At 32.3% G+C, this 21374-nt stretch overlaps 1 protein-coding gene across 3 annotated transcripts in view; it reads right to left on the reverse strand.

Annotated features, from left to right (window-relative positions):
- The window catches only part of LOC134728225 (acyl-CoA dehydrogenase family member 10-like), a 74929-nt gene that overhangs the window by 13461 nt on the left and 40094 nt on the right, over nt 1–21374 (reverse strand). For all 3 annotated transcript variants that reach the window (XM_063592756.1, XM_063592757.1, XM_063592758.1), the window contains exons 13-15: nt 1586–1741; nt 850–1019; nt 214–354 (exon numbers count right to left, since the gene is read on the reverse strand). In XM_063592756.1, the coding sequence (XP_063448826.1) occupies nt 214–354; nt 850–1019; nt 1586–1741 (467 nt within the window). The remainder of the gene's footprint in view (nt 1–213; nt 355–849; nt 1020–1585; nt 1742–21374) is intronic.

Genomic DNA, 21374 nt, shown 5'->3' on the forward strand with positions numbered 1-21374 from the left:
TCTTTGAAGGATAGAATAGCAATCATTTTTTTTCCCAAATATTTAGTATTATTTCATATTTAAGTATCATACAACTGTATTACACAAACAATTTTATAAACATATGGAAAACTATTGCTATAAGATTCTTTTTGAAGCAAAATCAATAGAAATTTCCACCTACACAATTAAATGTAATCTTTTTCACATTAATTTAATACTTGCTGTTCTTACCAGAGGTGCTGCCATAGACCTTCCCATTTCTTCACACATAAATGCATATTCTACATTAGTAAATCCAGCTCCATAGTGACCTTCTGGGTCAGACTCTTTGGGTAAAAATAAATTCCAGAGTCTCTCAGCTTTTGCTTTAGCCTAAAATGAACAGAAAAACGTATGTTTCAAATATCATGTGTCTCCCTAGCTAGGGTATTTGGTTTCTAGTTTTTGAAATTTGAACTGAATACAAAAAGCTTATTTTCAAAATTTTACTAAATCATAGTCATGTCTCCATGGCCAATAGTTCATTCAAATTGATCTTTAGTCTGTCAACTCTGAGGATGAAAATTCCAATCATTTAAATGATTGATTTCAATGATAATTTAATGATGGCTGTTGCCAAAAAAATTATAAAAAGAATGAAACAACAAGCCAAAATATATTATACCAAAATATTAACTCTTTTTCTGACAAAATAATCATAAACTAAAATATCAAGATTTACAAAGAATTATGATTTATTCAAGCTTTTATTACCTGCATATTTGTATATTATCACAAATTCTAAATGTTTGAAAAAGGAATATAAAACTGGATGTTGACAATTTTTTTCTCACATTAAACCTTTGATTTACACGATGTGTGTCATACCTTAAGTTTTTCAACAACAGGAGGGACTTTCCACATATCTGCTGAGGGTAGGGAATGTTTGTCCAGGTCTTTTTCTAATGGCATGATTTCTTCTCTTATAAACTTCTTCACTTTATCATAGGTAGCTTTAGCCCTTGGAGGTAAGGCATCTGGTGAAACTATCATGGAGCCTAAAATATGTAAAAAAACAAAATTGTCGCAAGAACTACCCCACATCCAATAAGAACCAAAATGACTTGAATTTTTCTGGCTGCTCTCAAAACTAAATATGTAGGTCATGTGCCTTCCACCCCATTATCATAAATGCTGTTATATATAATATGTATAAGATGGGGAATATTTTCTGTAAAAGTCGCTGTCTTTTGAAGTTCATTAATAATTGAGAGTTTGTAAGTTTCATATATTTGCCATCTTAGCTTCATTTAGTCATTCTTCCAAAACTTGTGTATTCTCATTGGATGTAAATTTACTCATCCATTGTTGTCCACTATGCAATGATTTCGATAAGTTTTAAGATTGGTGATCTTTTGTTCCATTGATGATATCCCAAGTTTGTATATGGTTTTTTTTAAATGCAATTTAAAAAAATGCTGCAATATGTAACAGATAATGCATCAGATATCAGAATGTGAGTTCTTCATTGTGATAATCACCCAGCCGCATTATTCCCATGAATATAAACCTTGCAATAATTTCTGAATTTTACAGTACTTGAACTTGACCTTAATAACCTTACCAGCATTACCGTGACCGGCAGCCGTAGAATATTGTCTGGTTCCTGGTCTACTCATGGTTGGTGGTATGTTACTTTTCAATGCTATATCTAAAGCCTTGCTAGCTATCTGATCAGTGAAACCTCCCAGTAAATTAGCTGTAGGGGAACTACCTTGGCCTAAAACAAGATGGGTATATCATTATCAATAGGACTAATATTTGACTCTCAGATATCACCTGTTCATGTATCTAATAATCTATTAGTTTACATGCTTAGCTTTTCAGTCAACTATAAATTTGATATCTCATAATCTGAACAGGTAGATGTGTATTTTTACCTGTAATTATATATTTATCCTGTCAGACCAATATTTGTCATATTTTTGTTTTTAATATTTGTTAATTTTCTGTTGGATGGTTGACAATTATAAATGAACCCTTATGACATGTAGAGGGAGCAGTCCAACTTTTAGAGCTTCAAATATGATAAATACAAAGACGTTTTACATGTAGCACTCAAAGCTAAGTAAATGGCTTGCCAGGCACCTAGATTTGCATCTGGTTTAGTCAACAATATTGGGGAAGATTGAAAGCTTGGCATGTAAAGACAAATGTTGATCTTCAAATGTCAATTTTATATATAGTAGGGTTGGTATCTACTGGACATAATATAACAAGTATCTTCTTTTATTCATTCAAAAATGATTAATTTACATTTCCTAGGAGAGACCTGCACATGCTTCTGCTTGGGTTTTTTTCTATGGTGGGTTTTTTTCTATGGTCGGGTTGTTGTCTCTTTGACACATTCCCCATTTCCATTCTCAATTTTATTTACATGAAACAGATCTCAAGCAGTCCATGTTATAATATTTCATTTATGCTTAAACATATCAATTTCTTTATATATATATTTTACCCCATTAGAATCCTATACATCTTAGTTTCTTCTGCATATCAATGTATTTTACAAGGAAGTCCACTTACCTTAACACAAGTTTAGTGTCAACAAATAGGACGAGATAACCGTATTTAACCTGAGGTTTAAAAATAGGTCAAACTTCATATACATTTAAATGTACCTATTTTAAATATCAATGCATTGTTTACCCTTAACTGAATGAATGTCTTGTATATATGGAAATCAATTTTAACTGTGTGTCTGTATTGTTATTATCAAAGCAAACATACATGATTATTGCTAATTTTTAGCTAAATCACTTTACTCTGTTTTTCTAAATTAGAAATGTTTAAAAAAGAATACAAAAAATACAAAAAAAAAAGATATCTGAAATTTTGACCTCATTTTATTCAAAAAGAAGCACATGAAGGTATATATTTTATTTCATATTTGATTTAAGCAGGTAAAAAATAACTTATTTGCGTCAAAACTGTTTTGTATGCCCTCAACATATACTGGCTGATATTTACTTGATGTCCAAATAATTATGTCATATTGAAAGGCAGCATTTCATTTTTAGCTGTGAGGCCTTCCTTAAGTGTTACAGCAAATAAAAAATCTCTAAAGAGACTGTGCAGTGATTTAATGTCAAAATGCACATCTGGTGCAGTGAAATTCATACCCTTAATTTAATTGCATGATAGCTAGGTATCATAATTATTTGAACTAGCTAATAAACATGATAAATAAGCAACTGCTTGGTTTTGAAATAAATGCTTTGAAAAATATGGTTCCTATAGGGAAAAATACATTGTTTTGCAGTTGGCTAGAGACTTTAAGATATAAGTTGGTTAAAACTGAACCTAAATTTACCCCACAGTATGCTATTGTGATACCACAAAGGTCACTGGATAAGCACAGTAATATATATTACTCCTTTGAACTCTTTTGGATAGCATTGGTTCATTTGCAAAAAAATACCACATCTTTTTTTTTTTTAAATAATGACAGCTAACTGAAATTAGTGCAACTGTTATGAAAGTGAATTTATATTAAAGGCTTTGATCAATAAATAGGGAATGTCTCCATGGGACACAAATAATGCCCCTGCATTTGTTACAGCCTGGCATAACCCTAGAGCAGTATAATAAATAACTCCACCAAAATTCAAACTTGATCTTGGTTTTATGGTTAAAAGTATGTGTATAAGTTTCATAACATTTTGATGAGCAAACTAAGGGAAGATAAAGGAAACGAAAAAAAATTAGCAATTTTTCCATATGTAAAGGGGCATAACCCTAGAACGCTATAACTGACGCCACCAAAATTCAATTTTGATAAGTGTTTTGAGATCATGAGTATTGAGTATAAGTTTCATAACATTTCGTTAAGACAAACTAAAGTTAAAGAATGGAAACTAAAAATTTCAGCAACTTTTCCAAAAAATTGTAAAGGAGCATAGCTCTAGAATGGTAAAAGTGACGCCAATAAAATTCAAACTAGACCTGTGTTTTGTGGTAATAACATTGCGTATAAGTTTCATATATACAATTTGGTTCAGGCAAACTAATGTTATAAAGTAAGATCATGACAAAAACCAACTTTGTGATCTACTAACGCATGTACAAGTAAGGGGCGTACATACTTACAGAAGAACAAGGGTGCAACTTAATACGGTTGGAGCATAAAAATAGCAGTATGATGACAGGAATAAAAAGTTTATATATGTTCCAGACCGTACGAGTATTTGGACCGTACACGTACAGTCTGGACCGTATGCGTCCTTTTTCAAAATACTCATATGGTCAGACATTCAGACAAATATTAATAAGTTGGTCATGTTTATTAGATACAAATGCATATAACAGATCAACATAACTTAACTAACAAATTTATATAAAAAAAATCAATTGTAATTGAAAAAAACACTTTATATTTTAACTATTTAAAAAATTCACGCTGTAATTAAATCTGTTTGATCACTGAAATTGAAGATATCGGAAGTAAACATAATGTGGAAGGAGAATTGTTTTAGAATATTTAGCAACTTAACCAAAAAAATGCAAATGCAAAGGAACATGCATGAACTGCAAACATGTAAATGTAAAAAATATTACATTACTGGTGGTAGCAAGTGTCACCTAAGGGGACAGTACCAAAATAGGATTCAGATATACAATTAAACAAATATTTAATTTCAATTGTTCGTTTGTTCATTTTATCCATCTAATTGTAAAAATAACAATTTGTAAAACTAAAAATAAAGATTGTGATAAATGTTTGATTAAATATAACCAATATGATCCAAAACATGTATGGTCAGGCTGGTCAGCTCGTACTGGACCATACACGTATACTCATACAGTTTGACCATACAAGATTACGTATACGGTCCGGTCCAAATACTCATATGGTCTGGAACATATACACTAGATTCATAGAGGTGCTTATAAATTAACCCTGTAACAAATTTTAATTGCTGCTGTGAAATTTAGCATTGAGACAATAACATTTGGGATTTTTGGTTTTCAGCCATTTATGTGATAATACTAGTAATCATAGCCTCTGTGTTAGGATGACACATTGTTAATTATAGGTCATACTGCCCCAGAAACAAAGTGTGAGGATAAAAAGTTCTGAATCTGCCACTGCATTGTTAAGCACTAAGAAAGTAAGTTAGCTAGTACTTAAAGTTGTCTGTAGAGGTTTGGTTTGAGATATCAGGTGGTAATTTGTTCCAATCTTTGATTGTCTGGCTGAAGAAAGAAAATCTTAAAACTGTCTTTGTTACATAGCAGTTGTGTGTATGTTTGTTGATGGGTGAATCTTGTTTTAGACTGGCTTTTTATAAGTATATCTTGGGATGGTATTGCAATTTCATTGTTGATGACTTTGTGGAACATTTGGAACGTTTTTAGTCTGCACTGAGGAGGCTGTCATATTGATATGAATTGTCCTTGAGTCAATGTTTTTCTGCTTGATCAAACTGAAAGAGTGAAGGTCCTGATATCCACATTGAAATGTGAAACAGCTAGTATTTAAATAACGGAATTATAAGTTTTCCAATGTTGTTTTTTTTGCATCAAAACCTTCCAAATTTCCAATCAATGTTTTGACAAAGACAATGCACCTTTATATCAAAGCAGGTATTTACCTTTTCTCAACCTTGACGTGAGACAAAATTTAAGCCACATGATTATCCAGTATTTAATATTGTATGCCAACTGTGTATTAATCACTCACTTGTCAAATATCTTACCGCTACGCGCTTGGTCGAAACATAAACATGATGCGTACCGGATTCTTTCAATATTCTCTGGTTTTTACTAGTTTTATAATAAACATATGTAAATATTGTATGTAGTATTAAAGCGCGGGAAAATGTTCATTCATGAAATATTTATGAATGAAATTCTGTCTCGCGTAGATTTGATTTTCTCTTCAGCGCATGACAGATCCGAGAAGTAGATTTTGTGATACTCATTTTCAAAATGAAGTTAAATTCATCTGAATTGTCAGTGAGCATTCATTCCTTTTTTATTCAAGCTGTAATCTTTTCAAAAGAGTAGAAACTGAAAATTTCAAAAACATCTTACTAGAATTAGTATTCAAACACTAGTACTACATTATCTCGGAGCAAATGTGATTTGCGATAGTCTGTCTCACCGGAAGTTGACGCCTAAGGAAAGTATTGCTATAGCTTGCTATAGCAAACTTCCCAAAAAGGTGAAAACTGTGATTCTGTCATGATCATGACTTCAAGAGGACAGGTAATATTGAGCAGATGAAATTATACTGATCCAAAAAGTTATCAAGAAGTGATGACATTTCTATGTAGGTTCAAAAGCTTAAAAAATATTTAAAGAAATGTTTCTTAAATCAAAACTCACATTTCTTTTAACTGTTTATCATTGTTATGACGGTATTACCAGGATTATTTTTTGTGTTAAATGTGTTGTTATGCCCTGTTAATATAAAAAGAAGATGTGGTACAAAGGCCAATGAGACAACTCTCCACAAGAGACCAAATAACAATTTTGTATAAAGCACCATCGCAGATTTCAGCACACAATATGTCATTCAACTGTGAAGTAAATTACTATAAGTTTGAATGGGTTTACAGAGTTGTACAAAGATTTTATCATTAAAAAATCAATTAACATTATTCATCTTTACATTTTAATTATTTATACTGCAATATGCAGTAAACTTTTATTTTCCAATATATTTAATAGTTTACATTTGCCAAGACAATACCATCCCCCTTTTAATTTAGAAAGTCAATGGTTAATGCAAAGTTCAATAAAATATGGTTAATGCAAGCTAAATATATCACATGGAATTCTGTTTTCTATTTTTAGTTGAGTTGGTTAATGCAAAGAGACCTTTTAGGCTTTGTAGTAAAATTCTTTTTTAAAAGATTAATGTATTGATCAAAATATCAAATTTTCAAGTTAAATAATTACAATATACATTCTAAGTAGAGAGATGTCCATATTTCACAGTTTTAAGGATAATTATACTAACATATAAGAAACAATATCCCAAATGAACCCAAATCAATAATCGGATCAATGCATACCGAATAAAATATGTGAATAATACACTGGTATGAATTACACACAAAAGGACCGACTGAGGAGAGATTTAGACGTATAAAAACAGTGTCTGGAACTTCTTTTAAAAAAAGCTAAAGAAACGGTAAGAGTTTCAATTGTTTTAAAGTAACAGAATCTTACATATTAGTATTTAATTAAACATTTACATTTATAATGTCAAATAGCTAAAATTGTTAATAAAGTGCAGGTATTGCACACTTATAATTAATGTGACTTTACTATCCGAGTTCATTGTATATGTAGTACTTTCAAAATATAAGTTAGCTGGGGTGTCTAATAAATGTTTGACAAGAATATTTTCTTTTAAAAACTTCTGCGAAAGACTTCTTGGAATCTGGGTCAATGTACTTCAAATTTCAAGTTAAAAACTGGCAGTCATGCAATTTTTTTCCCTTCTTGTTAAAATACATTGAAATTAACTACAATAAGGAAAGATTTGATTTAAATTTGATGTGAGAATTGTTTTTAATACATGTTTATACTTCCAAAATATCAAATAAAAAGAGGGGGTACAAGCTACTCCTTATTTTTGTTGTTGAAAAAAAACAATTTGTCCTATCAAATTCAGTACAATTATCTGCCCTTTATTATTTTAAAACATTTTTTACCTGAAATTTTTTAATACACTCATTAAAAAACACTAAATTTTTGAATAAATGTTTCTTTAAATTTCAAGTTTTACAAGTTTTGTTGTAAATTGAATGATACCTGAGCGGGGATAGGACCTTTATCGGGACTCCGGGATCAGGTGTTTTAGCTCGGGATTTTGGGATTGACCATTTCAGGATCTGGGAATTCTTTTTTAGAATTTCGGGATGTCAGGATTTAAATTTATTTAAATTTGGGACCTCGGGATTTCGTGCTTTTAAGCCTGGGATTTCGGGATCAGGACACCTCCTACGTCCCTCCCCCCTGATATTCCCACTGAATGATATTTTACTAAAAACAGTTTCTTGAAGAGAAAGAAAACAAAAGAATATGAGATTTAAAATTTGACTGATTTATAGCTTAATATATATCTTGATAACATAATGAACAAAAAACAAATAGGATAAACAGCAACAAACAACAACCACTGAATTACAAGCTTCTGAATTTGAAAATATTCTGTCTTCACTTATTCTACTTCAATCAAATAACACAGTAATGTCTTGAAAATAAATTAAAATGGATATCCTTTTGTGCTTTCATCAAACAAAATAGATCTGTATGGAATTGAAAAATCAATTTGTGGTAAAAACTGAGTTTAAGCTGAAACTGCTAATTTCAAAATGGCCACCAAAATACATAAACTTCATATGGATTTGATTTTGATCAAACTACAGATATCTTTAAAGAACATATCCTGAACGTTTCCTGGTGTCATTCAGAATCATGATACGGTAAATTCATTTATTTTCATGAGTACCAATTTTTGTGGATTAAGGAAAACTTATATATAGATATAGGAAGATGTGGTGTGAGTGCCAATGAGACAACTCTCCATCCAAATAACAATTTAAAAATTAAACCATTATAGGTTAAAGTACGGCCTTCAACAATATGTTCACAAATATTTAATTTTGTGGTTTTGTGGAAGTCAGTATACAAGCCTATAGAAAATTTGATATTTGTTGATCACTTAATTTTGTGGTTCACTTGTACCCACGTATCCACAAATAATTGGTATCCAACAAATAATAATGAATCCACAGTAACCTTCAACATTTAGATGACTAAAACTTTAATCTTTTCAATTGTCAATTTCCCATTTCTCAGCAGTAACATATGTTATTATATATATATATATATATAATATATAATAAACGAGTCTAAATTGAAAACTACGTTCAAACCTTTGATTAATTGCATTGGATAAAAACCGCAATCTTTATATGTGTGTATGTAAAACAAATTTCGTTGTAGAAGGGTCTAAATACAGCACAAACAACATTTTCCAAAAGACCAAAAAAGTGAAAAAGTATATTTAAACAAAACGCATTTGACTAACAGGTCGATCAACTGATGTTCTTTAACCCTGCTGACTGCAATCAGTGATTGCCAAATAAAATTGATCACAAGATGTAACAAAATGGATCTTAATATAAATTTTATACTAAACAGAAAACAATTAACTTGTGGCCACAATGTTATGCCACAAACATAAGGTGTCAATATTTTTTTTGTACACCAGATCCACATTTCGACAATAAATGTCTCTTCAGTGATGTTAGGGATCGAAACGGTATTTGGAAGGCCATATAAAAAGAACCCTCATTTTTATATAGACTCTTGAATTTTAAGAGTCAATATAGGATGAATGGATCATATAAACCGAAGGGAAAATATGAAAAAATATAAACAAGTCTAAATTGAAAACTACTTTCAAACCTATGATTGCGTTGGATAAAAACTGCAATTTTTATACTTGTGCATGTAAAATAAATTTCGTTGTAGAAGGGTCTAAATACAGCACAAACAACATTTTCCAAAAGACCAAAAAAGTGAAAAAGTATATTTAAACAAAACCCATTTTATATCATATATATTTTTACTTACCAGTCAAGGAATATTCATAAGGATTATCTCCCTTACAACGTTCTCATAACTCGCAACACCTTGATGATTTCAAACATCTATCTAACATTGATCATCCGGGTGAATGCCTCCTCAGTTTATCTTTCGGCAGCAACAAAATAAGACGTTCTCACTTTGGGACTTTCTATTATAGTCTCGTCGTTCAAATTTTTATTTATGTATGTTTAATATTATCGTCCGCTCATATTGGACGATGGCTGAAGAGTATAGATACTCACTGACTGACGCAAATGCTGAAAATTTAGATTCAGATAGTGCAGGTGAAACGCCAAAGGGTGATTTTCTCGTGAAAAAAATGGCGAGGACAACAAAAGACGCTTCTTCGAAGAAAAAGAAACGTGTGTCAAAGACGGCTGAACTTGAGAATAAGTTAAACAGTATGGAAGACAGGTTTGATAAGAAAATAGATATGTTATTTGCTGTTATGAACAAGTCATGTGCTACTAAAGGTAGTTTGACTGTTGCAGAGGTTTCTCAATCTGGTGGTTTAGCCACGCAGAGAGAACAAAGTTCGGATTACGTCCCAAGTACAGGGGAGCGTAGACCGGTAATTTCTTTGAATGCAAATCTTGATGAGGACTTGGACAGTCCTAGAATTATTAGAAATATTTGATTTTGACAATAGGTCAGAAATTTCTCTTCATATAGACAGTCGTGAAAAGGCTGATTTACTTGGTTTATGTTCATCAGAGGGTGAATATTCTCGTGGCCTCAGTAGTCCTGTTTATTCTCAGGCTGGCAATAAATCTAGAAATGTTGAAAGATTTAGCCAATATCTACAAACTCAACCTACTATTAGTAACAATGTTGAAAGTCAGTCAAATCAGAGACAAACAAGTAACATTGATAATAATAACAATAAAACTATAGACAAGCAGTCAGATAATTTAAATTTATTGTCTAAGCTTTTCAAGGAAGATATTCCTTCAGAATCTTCTGATAATTCTGGTGGCTTGATCATTGATGAGGCACAGGTTAGAATTCTAGAACGTTCCTGGAGAACTAAAAATCCAGAGAAACTTACAGCTTATAAAGATGAATACCGTAGTTATTTTCCGGTTAATGATAAATCTAAAAGCTTTTTGCAAGTACCCAGTTTGGATGATTTATTAGAACCAATGATAAGAACTGTTCATGATACAAATAGTGTTAAGTCATGGGACAAACACAAGCAGTTGGTTACTCAACCTTTAAAACAGATAGAGAATCTAGCCTATCAGGGGCAGGTGGCTTCACGTATGGGTATTATATCAGTGTTGTATATGCAACAAACATTAGGAACCTTATTAGAGAAGGTTGAAAATGAAAATGTAAGTGATGAAACTTGTCATATGGTGAAGGACTTGTTTGCTATTTCGAAAAAGTCTCTTGATCAGGTAGGACGCACAGGTGCGTTTAACCATATGATACGCAGGAAGGCTGCAGCTACTGAGTCTGGTTTAAATAACTTGAAAGATATACAGGCTAAAGTTTTGTATTTACCTCTTTCGAATGAAGGTGTATTTGGTAAAGGTTTGGAAGACAAACTTGAGAAACGTAAAGAACAACGTGAGCAACTAGCCGATCTGTTACCAGAGTATGAAAACAATAATAAGAGAAAGTTTGAATCTACTCAGGTGCGTCAAGATTGGCAAAATAAAGCTCTTAGATATAGTTCTAACAATAGTTATACTCATGTTAATTATAACAATGCTAATTCAGCTGATAAACGTTCAGGTTTTAGTTATAATAAATCTTCTGTGAGATCTGCTCCTATAGGAAGTTCAAGAAAGACAATGAGGCTGATGACTTTGGGAAAAAAGATAAAGAAAAGAAAGCAGGTGGCAACTGGAATTCTTTTCGGATCCCTAAAGAAAAACAGTAGCTGACTCAGAGTTGAAGGTAATAATTTATCAGAATCAGGCCGAGATACCAGTTGGGGGTCGTCTAAGATTTTTTGAGACAATTGGGAAAAAATAACAGACGATCAATGGGTCTTGTCAGTAATAGCAGAGGGTTACAAACTAGAGTTTCTAGAAATACCATTTTGGACAGGCATACGGAAAACCTCTGTGTCTTTCAAAGACTCGGATATTTTAATCCAAGAAATAAATACTCTTATAGAAAAAGATTCTATAGAACCTGTTCACCAGCAAGATGCAGCAACAGGTTTCTACAGTACATTTTTTCTAGTTCCCAAAAAGAACAGGACAATGAGACCAGTAATAAATCTCATACCCCTCAACAGGTATCTCAAGAAAATACATTTCAAAATGGACACTCTCACAAAAGTATTAAACTTAGTAAAAATAGGAGACTGGGCCATTTCTCTGGATCTAAGCAATGCTTATTTACACATCCCAATTTTTCGGAAACATCGCAAGTTTCTCAGATTTTCGGTTCAGAACCGGTGTTATCAGTGGAAAGTTCTTTGTTTCTGACCAACTTCGGCTCCGAGAGTCTTTACAAAAATGGTTTCTGTAGTAGCGGCTTTTCTGAGAACTTAATGTAAGACTAGTAGTATATCTAGACGATTGGCTAGTAGTCAATCAAATCAAGAATCAATTATATCAAGATCGAAAGAAATGTCTCAATCTCCTAATTTCACTAGGTTTTCTCATCAACAGAGAAAAATCAAGTCTAGTGCCAACTCAAAACTTGATATACTTAGGGGGGCAGTTTCATTTGGACAAGAGACTTGTTTGCCCAACTCAGGAAAGAATAGACAAACTGAATATGGCAATATTAATTCTTTCATCAGGGAATGCAGTGTCAGCATTTCACTTCCTACAATTACTAGGCATAATGGCATCTTGCATAGAGTTAATTCCGAATGCACGCTTGTTCATGAGACTGGTTCAACTCCATCTCCTCTCATTTTGGAGACTAAGTTGTCAGGATCTTTCCATAAAGATCCCAGTTACACCACATCTGAAATCACATCTCAGTTGGTGGAAAGATTCAGCAAACACGCTGAGAGGCCAATATTTTCAACTGGCTCAAACTTCTGTAACCATAACGACAGATGCTTCGAAAACCAGGTATGGGGGTTTTATGAACAATCAAATTTTTCAAGGGGAATGGTCAGAAATGCAGAGCAAGAAACATATAAAATCCCTAGAATTGGAAGCAGTGTTTTTAATGCTGAAACACTTCCTAAATCAGTTGAAAGGTCAATATGTTCTGATAAGATCAGACAATACCACAGTGGTCCAATATATAAACAAACAAGAGGGGACGAAATCGCCCACTCTTTGCTACCAAACATGGGATTTATGGAATCTTGCAATTCAAAACAATATTCGAATGAAGGCTGCTCATATAACAGGAAAATTGAACATTTTAGCAGACCAACTCAGTCGAACCAAAATTCAACAAACAGAATGGTCTCTGAACAAACTTGTGGTTCAGAATCTATTTCGAATTTGGGGAACTCCTCTCATAGATTTATTTGCCTCAATAGACAATCGTCAGACAGAAATGTTTTGTTCATGGATCCCACATCAGAAAGCCTAAGCTCTGGATGCTTTGACAATTTCATGGGAGAGAATGTACGCCTATGCTTATCCCCCAATTTGTCTGATCCCAAAAGTCTTGCAATATATGAGGCAGTACCAGTGTCAGATTTTGTTGATAGCTCCCCAATGGCCACGGAAACATTGGTACTGGGAGCTGCTTCAATTATTGATAGCAGTCCCCATCAGGATACCAGTAATTCCGGAATTGTTATGTCAACCGAAAACTCAGATTTATCATCCCAATCCACAAGTTTTCAAACTGACTGCATGGCTTCTATCAACGAACGGTTTACAACAGAAGGCTTTTCTAAAGGGGTTAGAGAGTTACTCTCCGCCTCATGGCGAAAAGGTACTCAAAAAGATTACTGCTCAAAATTCAGAAGGTTCAATAGCTGGTGTAGTACAAGGAAAATTGATCCCTATAAAATATCTTTAAGGAGGCTCGCGGGTATAAGATTTTCAGAAAAAAAATAAACATTAATTTTTCAATACAAATTTTATTTACAACCTTTAATAGTTGTAACTTTATCATTTGGTACAAAAATCAATTTGTGTTGACCCCAGGTGACTTTTAAAATGTAGATATTATGTAAAAAGCTCCAAATTATCTCCCTTTGGTGCAAAAATGCCGATTTTTGGCATTAAAATTGAAATATCTTTTTTAACTTATCGGTGACCTATATTTTTTATTGTTGTTTTCAAATAAGCTGTACATAAACTAAATAATTGTAAAATTTGAGCGATTTCTGTAATTTAGTTCTTTTTTTATTTCGATATTACTGTTTTTTCTCCTATTAGTTCAACAGAAAAAAAGGACATCAACAAAAATGTATGCTTCTTTCCAAGGCAGATTGTGAGCGTAAATGAACGGTGACCCCATTTTTTTATTTCATTTTTCTATTAAGTATAAGATAAAGTTCATTTATAGAAAAATAAAGAGAAATCCTATATTAAATTAAAAAAAATCATTTAGACCCGCGAGCCCCCTCAAGTCAGAAAGCTGATTTTTTATCATGTTTATTTGATAGTGGTTAGCAATACAGAACAATTGCAGGGTATCGCTCAATGTTGTCCATGGTATTACCTCCAATAGATAATTTCCAAATTGGACAACATCCTAAAAAAATTAGATTGATTAAAGGTGTTTTCAATACAAGACCTCCAGTTGCAAAACTATTACCTGAATGGGATTTGCACATAGTATTAAGAATGTTAGAAAATAGTCCTTTTGACAATGTTGAACAAATGACTTTAAAAGATTTGACTTTAAAAACTGTATTCTTAACTGCCATTACTGCTTTCAGGAGATGTAGCAATCTGCACTGCAGGCACTAAGAACGGATGAAGGCTCCATGAGAATACAGACTAAAGGAATTACGTTTATAAGACATGGCCTAGCCAAACAGGATAGGGAGAAACATTTTGGAGCAAAAATTTTCGTACCTACATACACTGAGAATACCTCTTTAGATCCACAGAAAAGTTTGTTACAATTAGATAAAACAAAACCGTTGCGAATTTTTTTTTTAGCTTTATGTGAACCTCACAAACCAGTTACCTCTCAGACAATTTCACATTGGATTGTTCAAATTATTAAACAGGCTTATTCTGATTCTGAATATTCAGGGAAACGGAAAATACATGCGCATTCTACAAGAGCTATTGGCCCAACTTGGGCATTCTTTAAAGGAGCATCTATCAATTCCATCTTAGAATCTGCAGATTGGAGTTCAGAATCTACTTTTAGTAGATTTTATTTGCGTGAATTAGATGTAAATGTGTTACAGAAAATAGACTAAGTTGATATTTTCGGCCAGTTGCACAGTATGTTTTTGTTATTCATTAAAATGTTAGTGGTGGAAGCATTTTAAATGGTGGAAGTATTTTATATGTTTTTAAATATGAACATGAACTACATTTGAATTTGTGATGAATAAAATTGAGAATGGAAATGGGGAATGTGTCAAAGAGACAACAACCCGACCAAAATAAAAAAACACAACAGCAGAAGGTCACCAACAGGTCTTCAATGTAGCGAGAAATTCCCGCACCTGGAGGCGTCCTTCAGCTGGCCCCTAAACAAATATATACTAGTTCAGTGATAATGAACGCCATACTAATTTCCAAATTGTACACAAGAAACTAAAATTTAAATAATACAAGACTAACAAAGGCCAGAGGCTCCTGACTTGGGACAGGCGCAAAAATGCGAAAAAGTTTGAAATGGCAAAGAATCACAGAGAAGTTTTTCTGTTATTAGATGTGTACATGTGTTGTAGAAAGTCTCTTCAGGTGAGATAATTTATTTATAACACTCCTCCTAAGGTTCAGACTGTTTTGAAATCAGTAGTAATCCTTATGTATATTCCTTGACTGGTAAGTAAAAATATATATGATATAAAATTGAGAATTTGTTATCAAGTTCTAATTTTATGAATTATTTTTACTTACCAGTCAAGGCTACCACCACCTCCCCAGTTATAAATAATTTTCGGTAAGAGGGAATATTTTGTTCCCGCCGATAAACTGAGGAGGCATTACCCGGATGATCAATGTTAGATAGATGTTTGAAATCATCCAGGTGTTGCGAGTTATGAGAACATTGTAAGGGAGATAATCCTTATGTATATTCCTTGACTGGTAAGTAAAAATAGTTCATTAAATTAGAACTTGATAACAAATTCCCAATTTGACTAACAGGTCGAACAACTGATGTTCTTTAACCTTGCTGACTGACATTGGCGATTGCCAAATATTTTTATAAAATTGATCACAAGATGTAACAAATGGATCTTAATAAATTTTTTATACTAAACAGAAAACAATTAAATTGTGGTCATGATGTTATGCCACAAACATAAGGTGTCAATATTTTTTTTGTACACCAGATTCGGATTTCGACAATAAACGTCTCTTAAGTGATGTTAGGGATCGAAACGGTATTTGGAAGGCCATATAAAAAGTACCCTCATTTTCAGATAGACTCTTGAATTTTAAGAGTTAATATAGGATGAACAGATCATATAAACCGTTATATAGTAAGGTGATCATGTTATCCCCATATTCCAACTGTGACTGGAATTGGATTTTTAGCGAGATTTTTTTTAAACATGTTAAAAGTAATAATAATCAATACTGAATAGCCAAATGATTTGTGCTGCATCCTGGGAAGAGAAAATTTATGCAAAACACTAAAACTTAATGAACACACAGTTGAAAATAATGTTTGACCATCAACGTGTTAATGAAAAGCAGATCCTAAAAGCCATAGTATATCTGAGTTTAATGAGTCATGGTTTTAATATCAAATAATAAAAATTGTTTTTATTAATTATCAATATAAAAGCCTCAATTGAAATCCAACAAGCCTGTGTCACTCACCTGATATTTTTATGATCCATATTTAATATGATCGATATTTAAATGATCCATAAATTAATGCAACCTTTATACTTTTGCTTTAGTTTAGATATATAAGCCAAAAACTGCATTGAACCCCTATGATTTATTTTAAGCCAAGTCTGCCATGTTGGTTGACAGACAGGGTCATTGGACACATTTTTTTATACGACCGCAAAAATTAAAACAATTTTGGTCACATATTGGTATCACGTCTTCGTCATCAGCGTCGTAGTCAGCTTCGTTGGAAGACAGAAGGTTTCCTGATGATAACTTTAGTATAAGTGAACAGAAATCAATAAAATTTTAACATAAGGTTTATAACCACTAAAGGAAGGTTGGGATTGATTTTGAGGGTTTTGGTCCCAACAGTTTAGGAACAAGGTGTTCAAACGGGTTCAAAATAAGTATTTTTCTAGTTTTGTGTGTAAGTGTATGGATCTTTCTGAAATTGTACCAAAAAAGGCATGTTGGGATTGATTTTGGGGGTTATGGCCCAAACTGTTTAGGAATTAGGGGCAAAAAAGAGGCCAAAAAACAATACTTTTCCAATACTTTGTATAAATTGCTTATTTCAATTGGGTTTTATTCTTGAATTCTTGGGGTTCTTAATGTGTCAGACCACAAATTACCTCTTCCAATTTAGAATGTATGTGAAAGTAGGCCTACTCGGACAAAAACTAGTGCATTTGATGTCATTGTTTACTTAAACTAACCAACAAATTTGCAGAAATGAAACTTTTGGTGAAAGGGAGATATATTTAGACCAAATTTGAGCCAAAATTCACTTGTCTATGAGTTTGCATTAAAAATTCAGGATTAATGCGCTACATAGTTCACTAATTTAAGATTTCCAGAAAACCATGCAGGAGTTATTTTGGTAGTAACTGTGTTTTCAAGATCAGAATTTTTTTATAAGACTTTAAAATTGGTTGAAAATTGGCATGTAGAAAGGTGATACATGTACAATTCAGGATTTACCTGGTTTCCTTGAAGTTAAAATTAAGGTAAAATATTTAGAAATCTGTTTTAATTGATTGGTGTACATTATGGTCCAAAGGGTCCAAAACAAAAATTAAATTCTTGGGGTTCATTGATATGCTGAATCTAAACATGTATTTAGATTTTTGATTATGGGTCAGGTTTTCAATTTGGTCCAAATTGGGGTCTTAAATATGCTGAATCTAACCGTGTATTAAGTTTTGGAAATTTGGTCCCCATTTTTAGATTGGTCCAAAGGGTCCAAAATTTAATCTTGTTTGATTTCAACAAAAATTTAATGTATGGGGTTCTTTGGTATGTTAAATCTAACCATGTATTTAGATTTTTGATTTTTGGGCCCTGTTATCAAACTGGTCCACATTGAGATCAAAAGGGTCCAAAATTAAACTTTGTTTTATTTCATCAAAAATTGAATTATTTGGATTCTTTGATATGATGAATCAATTAGATTTTGGATATTGGACCATAATAGGAAATTTAAATATTTTAAGTTCATAATTAGACCACATTCATTCTGTGTCAGAAACCTTTGCTGTGTCAACTATTTAATCACAATCCATTTCAGAGCTGTATCAAGCTTGAATGTTGTGTCCATACTTGCCCTAACTGTTAAGGGTTCACCCTCTGCGTTTGTATAATGCTGCACTCTGCGGAGCATCTGGTTAAACTAGATACCCTAATGATGATTGTGGCCAAGTTTGGTTAAATTTGTCTAAGTAGTTTCAGAGATAACAAAAATTGTTAAGAAACTCAAAAAAACTCTAAATTTAAAAAAAAAAATCATCACCGAAGAGTTAACTTATCTTTTGATGAATGTAACTAAGAAGTGTGTAAAGTTTTAAGCAATAATCATTAATGGTTTTTGAGATACGGTGCGAAATGTGAACCCCCCTTTTTTTTTTACAAAAAACTCAATAACTCTAAAATGAAATTTTGAATCATCACCAAACAGACAGACGGACCGACAGAGGGACAGACGGTAGCCGGACATTTGTATAACATAAGGTAGCAATACACAGTTAGAAGTTTAGTTTCACATTATGGCCCCTGTGAATTTTTTAAATATGAAAGTTTTTGTACAATAAAATTGATTTTTAGATAATTGAAGAATAATATAGCCTTCTTAGTGGGTTTAACTTTATATGAACATTTAGATTGATTTTAACATGTTTTATAGGCCATTTCAATGATTGACAGTCCGTATTTTCCTATCCGTACCGTTCATGGGTCCATAAATTATTGTAGTGTTTAGGTAGCAATACACAGTTAGAAGTTTAGTTTCGCATTATGGCCCCTGTGAATGTTTTAAATATGAAAGTTTTTGTACAATAAAATTGATTTTTAGGTAATTGAAGAATAATATAGCCTTCTTAGTGGGTTTATATGAACATTTAGATTGATTATAACATGTTTTATAGGCCATTTCAATGATTGACAGTCCGTATTTTCCTATCCGTACCGTTCATAGGTCCATAAATTATTGTAGTGTTTATCAACAAAGATTTTGCGCTCGATCTTTTCAATTCAATTTTATGGAAAAACGAGCAGGAAGACATATGATTTTTTTTGGACCACTTGATAGATATAAACCTATGGATTCAGGAAAGGTATCACTGTAATTCATTGAAATTTTCCTTTAGACCAAATTTTGGAGACTTTTGTGACATGTTCACCCCCTTTTTTGCTATATTTGGATCTAAGAAATGCAGATTGTTGCCATGGTTACACCCAAAAGGGATTATATTTCACCCTTATGACCATTAGAAATCAAATCTATGGAAGATTCTCTTTCTACAAGTATATACATGCATAACACACATATAAAGCCTTCTTTGTTAGACAGGAGGGGAAAGGGGGTGTTTAAAAATAATGAGTGTCAATTTATAGTTTTTTTCCTAACTGTGTATTGCTACCTTATGGCATTTGACAAAGCAAATAATTGCTTTTTTTTTCAGACAAACATACCACAAAACTATTGATATTTAGGTTATAGATACAATTCTAAGGAAGAAACAACCTTTAGTATGACAATGTATGTTAGTTTTGTTGTTTATTGTCCTTAGCAACCAATATAGACATTTTGACACATAGACTTGGTTCCGTTATTAATTGATACTTTATTGGCTACCCCTTGGAAAAGAAGATTGCGCGTTATGTAGAAACCTTAGAAGGGAACGCTTTATATTTTTTCATGTGACTAAATCAAATTTATTATTTTAGCAAGTATAAAGTCACAATTTAGCATGAATTAAGCCCAATTTTTTCCCCGCTGTTATAAATAAATTCAGTATTGACTAAATTTTAACCAAGGCCTTGGTATGGTAATACACAACAAAATTGACATTCTAGAGCTTTAAAATAGCTTTAACTTGTAAAAGTTGTCTACTGTTAAGGTTTATTTAGGTTTTTAAACAAGGAAAGACAGGCTTAGAAGGTATAGTTTTAGAAAATTGACTAAAAAAGGAGAAAATGCACTTTGACATGGCATGTTTCATAAAATCACTTTTTTGTTGCATTTCAGTGTCAACTGCTAACCTTCATAAAATATTTATTTCTGAACCGATTTTCAAAACTAGCAGGCGAAAATGCTCGTTTTAACTAGTAGAAAACAGAAATCCATTTAAAGTGGAATTGGGAAAAAAAATGTTAATCCTTAAGATAGCAATACACAGTTAGAAGTTTAGTTTCGCATTATGGCCCCTGTGAATTTTTTAAATATGAAAGTTTTTGTACAATAAAATTGATTTTTAGGTAATTGAAGAATAATATAGCCTTCTTAGTGGGTTTATATGAACATTTAGATTGATTTTAACATGTTTTATAGGCCATTTCAATGATTGACAGTCCGTATTTTCCTATCCGTACCGTTCATAGGTCCATAAATTATTGTAGTGTTTATCAACAAAGATTTTGCGCTCGATCTTTTCAATTCAATTTTATGGAAAAACGAGCAGGAAGACGTATGATTTTTTTTGGACCACTTGATAGATATAAACCTATGGATTCAGGAAAGGTATCACTGTAATTCATTGAAATTTTCCTTTAGACCAAATTTTGGAGACTTTTGTGACATGTTCACCCCCCTTTTTTGCTATATTTTGTATCTAAGAAATGCAGATTGTTGCCATGGTTACACCCAAAAGGGATTATATTTCACCCTAATGACCATTAGAAATCAAATCTATGGAAGATTCTCTTTCTACAAGTATATACATGCATAACACACATATAAAGCCTTCTTTGTTAGACAGGAGGGGAAAGGGGGTGTTTAAAAATTATGAGTGTCAATTTTAAGTTTTTTTCCTAACTGTGTATTGCTACCTTATCAACAAAGATTTTGCGCTCGATCTTTTCAATTCAATTTTATGGAAAAACGAGCAGAAAGACATATGATTTTTTTTGGACCACTTGATAGATATAAACCTATGGATTCAGGAAAGGTATCACTGTAATTCATTGAAATTTTCCTTTAGACCAAATTTTGGAGACTTTTGTGACATGTTCACCCCCCTTTTTTGCTATATTTTGTATCTAAGAAATGCAGATTGTTGCCATGGTTACACCCAAAAGGGATTATATTTCACACTTATGACCATTAGAAATCAAATCTATGGAAGATTCTCTTTCTACAAGTATATACATGTATAACACACATATAAAGCCTTCTTTGTAAGACAGGAGGGGAAAGAGGGTGTTTAAAAATTATGAGTGTCAATTTTAATTTTTTTCCTAACTGTGTATTGCTACCTAATATGTCCCTTCAAAATTTTGAAGGTAGTATAAAACCCCCCCCCCCCTGTTTTAGTTATAAAGTCCTGT

This window comes from Mytilus trossulus, chromosome 8 (assembly GCF_036588685.1).
Source record: "Mytilus trossulus isolate FHL-02 chromosome 8, PNRI_Mtr1.1.1.hap1, whole genome shotgun sequence".
Classification (NCBI taxonomy): domain Eukaryota; kingdom Metazoa; phylum Mollusca; class Bivalvia; order Mytilida; family Mytilidae; genus Mytilus; species Mytilus trossulus.